General features: G+C 44.3%; 1 protein-coding gene across 1 annotated transcript; it reads left to right on the top strand.

Annotated features, from left to right (window-relative positions):
- Positions 1-1,668: 1,668 nt before the first annotated feature.
- Positions 1,669-3,124, top strand: LOC147899950 (uncharacterized). Its single transcript, XM_087377572.1, has 2 exons — positions 1,669-2,181; positions 2,812-3,124. Exons 1-2 carry the CDS (start codon positions 1,857-1,859, stop codon positions 2,841-2,843), a joined length of 357 nt encoding a protein of 118 aa, XP_087233698.1. The 5' UTR covers positions 1,669-1,856; the 3' UTR covers positions 2,844-3,124.
- Positions 3,125-3,490: the final 366 nt, after the last annotated feature.

The raw sequence follows: 3,490 nt of genomic DNA, 5'->3' as shown, positions 1-3,490 counted from the left end.
ATAGAGTCATTTACATGGAGTTTGTTATTGTGCGCCTTACTCTCCTTAGAGCTTTAAAAGCTCTCAAGGATTTCTATTTCTCAAGTAAATAAAAGAGACTCTGAAAATTCAGAACACCATGCATTGAGCTCCATGAAGCGGAATGGAGAGCCTCCTCAATCAAAACAAAGAGAAGAATGAGCTCTACAAGAGAGCTGGAGCAGAAATGAAGATGCCTCACTGAAGGAGGGCTTATGCCTCAACAGAGCAAGGGATTATGTGCCTTGACAGAACAAGGGCTGATACTCACTCGAACGAAAACTCTCTCAATGGAAGATGCTTCATGGAAGGAGGGCTTGACACTCATGAAGGGAGTGGGAGCACCATCAGCTCTGACCATGATAGCGGAAGTGAGAGAGGGAGAGAGAGAGGATTGCACACCACATAGCTACCTATACACTTAGTTGTATTGAACATGAACATGAAGATATACATGTGAACCCCTTAGGGTTTGCCCCTAAGCCATAGAGGTACGGTGCAATTTACACCATCCTCAACAGTAGGCAAGGAGTACCAAAATCAAATGATTTTTTTTTGGGACTGTATGGGAATGGAATAGAGGTGGTCCTTACATCCAAGTTTGTGCCTATTGTAGTTCCCTAGTGAAGGTCTTAGTGCTAGGTAAGGTGGGGTTTCCCCCTTTCCATATATGCTCACTGGCACTACCTTGGGGGCGAGAAATGCAAAATGCATGGAGCATGAGTAGGTGCATGTGTGTGTGTCTGTTTGTCTGATTTCGCAAAAAACAAGATGAATATCCATTCAATAGGCTGCGCACCACAAAATTGAATGCAAGGCACTCCACATGCAGGAACTCCGGCACAAAGTAGAATATGCCAGGGTGGAGGCAGGGAAGAGAGAGAGAGAGAGAGAGAAGCTAAAATCAAGGCAAACTAAGTGGGAATGAAAATAGTAATAAGTTGAGCATCAACCAATGGATCGAATTCCCTTAAAAGAGAAAATCATCACTAACAGGGCTTTCGCCCAATGGCTTGGCAAGGCATTTTGCAGCATATATTCCAAAGTCTACAAGCCCAAGCTTGGCAAGCATCCCCATGACGGAAATGCTTGAAAATGTATGCCAAAGATTGAAAATGCCTACAAATGCATGCAAATCGGGACCTCTGATAAGCTCTCACTGGTAAAGCAAAGTGCAAGCCCGTAGTGCTCGCTTGGAGACGGGATTTTCTCGTTTCCAACGGAGAGCATACATGCCCAACTCTGGCATCGAAAAAAGAGCCTCTCATGGGAACATTTCATATGCTAGACCTCGCCAACATTTCTTTGCAAATATGCTAGCGTGGGAACGCCCTGTAAGCCCTTCCCGTCCTAGGCCAAAAAGGTATGTGTGTGTGTGTGTGTGTGTGTGTGAGAGAGAGAGAGAGAGAGAGAGAGAGAGAAACACACACACATATATATATATATATGTATATATAAGAGAGAGAGAGAGAGAGAGAAGGTGCATGGGAGGGATCGAGCTCACTCACCCAACGACAAAGAGAGAGAGAGAGGATGTGTCGTGTAATTAACTTTGGAGTATCTTCAGTCGCACTATATTCTTCCTAGCTAATCCGCCACGTTGTTGACATGCTAGATGCTCGGGTTCGATTTAGAATCTCACCTACTTTTCTAAGGTCCCTTTGAAACCTCTCGCTTCGTTCTTGTCTAGAGATTCAGCATCAGACGGGCAGAACTACGTTGAGAGGGTGAGAGAATAACAGACGCAGTACACGGTAAAAACCCGTTCTGGAGGATGGCCGTTTGCTGTGGAAAATTCGAGTGAATCAAAGAGAGGATCTAAGGCGAGCATACAGGCAATGGGGATAGGAAGAGACGAGATACTGAAGGGTGTTGGAGCTACCGCTGTTGCCTTCTATCTTCTGCGGAAGCTGGCCAAGGATATCGGCAAGGAGGCGGACAGGATCGGAGAGAGGACAATGGAGGACTGCAGTAAGCAGGTAGAGGCGCTAACAAGTGCAGCGATGGCAGCCATAGGCAAAGAAGCAGACAGGGTTCTACAACAAGCGGGGGAGAGGCTCCATGGAAGCGTAGAGCGAATGGCGAGTACTAGGCGATTGAATTGCAAGCTACACGGAGGCAGCTTGCTGTGTGAGGTAGAGGGAAAGGAGCTCAGCAATACAGGTATTCTGTAATACTGTGAATCCCTCTCTCGAGTCTCTCATGGTCTTCCTTGCATGCTCACAAACATAGGCAGTCCTCTCCCAGGTATCTAGTTCTCAACTGTCTCGCTCTTGGTAATTAGCAGCTGCACCAAAAGAAAGCTTCTCTTCTACCCTCCTTTCTGATCGCTTGCAATGTTTTCGGAACAAAAATCCCCAATCGGTGGCTTAGAGAAATGTCAAATTTGTCTTGAAATGGGCTTTTTGGCTGTATGGGCACCCCTTGGAGATTTTAACTCCTTGTTTGTCTGGCATTCTGCTCTGGCTGTAAAATCTTGTTCAGAGCCATATGAAGTCGCCTGTGTAGACTTATCCAGTCTGTTTATCAAGCTCAGGGCGAGGAAGACAAGCTTCTTAGGTGTTTCTTTAGCTTCTTTCTCAAAAGCTGCAAGCTGCTTCTTGCCTGCCCATCCAGCAATCACACGGTTCTCTAGATTAGCCTTTCCTGTTTTTCTTAATTTAAGCTGCATTGTGGGCTTCATCCATCCACATGCTACATAAACTGAGGGTAAATCTACGACTTTTTAAGCACATTTCTGCGAAACATGGCTGTGCAGATGACGGTTCTAACACTCGTCTTTTCTTGGCATAGGATTTTCTCAAGTTATCTCCAACAAATTTTAGGAACTGAGGACAAGTGTTGGTACAAGAATGTCCCCCTACTAAGCAATGGAGTTGAGTAGGAGGGGGCACCATTTTCTTCATATCATGCATCCACTACATTTACGCCTTTTTATTGAAGTGTTACAATATAGTTCTTGAGATAACGTGCTCTTCTCAAAAATTGGTTCTCATTGTCTTGGCCAATAAAGGCCCCTCAAAGTTGGAAGAATAAGCACTTGTATTGTTAGCATGTGATGCCATACAGCAAGGCTATTAACTTTTCTACCATTTCTTTTCTAGAGATGGCTAATTTTCTTTTCAAAGCTTTTTACGGGCTAATTTTCTTTTCAAAGCTTTTTACGCTTACGCCCACTGTGTTCAAGTGATTCACTCTTTGTTAAAGAGGTCAAAAGTCCCAAAAGTGCCTTACAATCATTGGAAGAGTCATGAGTATGTTCAAGTGATGCACTCTTTTTTAAAGAGGTCAAAAGTCATAAAAGTGCCTTACAATTATTGGAAGAGTTATGAGTATTAGAACTTAGATGCGTGTTAAATAATCTCGAACTATGTTGACATGTGCACTCCTCGATCCTTTGAGTCTCAAGACGCAGTGGTGACTATCTTATGGTGTGTACTTTGTCTCATAGCTCCTGAGGGCTTTCGAAGAC

The sequence above is a fragment of the Dipteris shenzhenensis genome, chromosome 7 (assembly GCF_047967505.1).
Source record: "Dipteris shenzhenensis isolate YYH24624 ecotype China chromosome 7, Dip_SZ_1.0, whole genome shotgun sequence".
NCBI classification, from domain to species: domain Eukaryota; kingdom Viridiplantae; phylum Streptophyta; class Polypodiopsida; order Gleicheniales; family Dipteridaceae; genus Dipteris; species Dipteris shenzhenensis.
The sequence above is the reverse complement of the archived record's forward strand: the minus strand, read 5'-3'. Positions and strand labels throughout refer to the sequence as shown.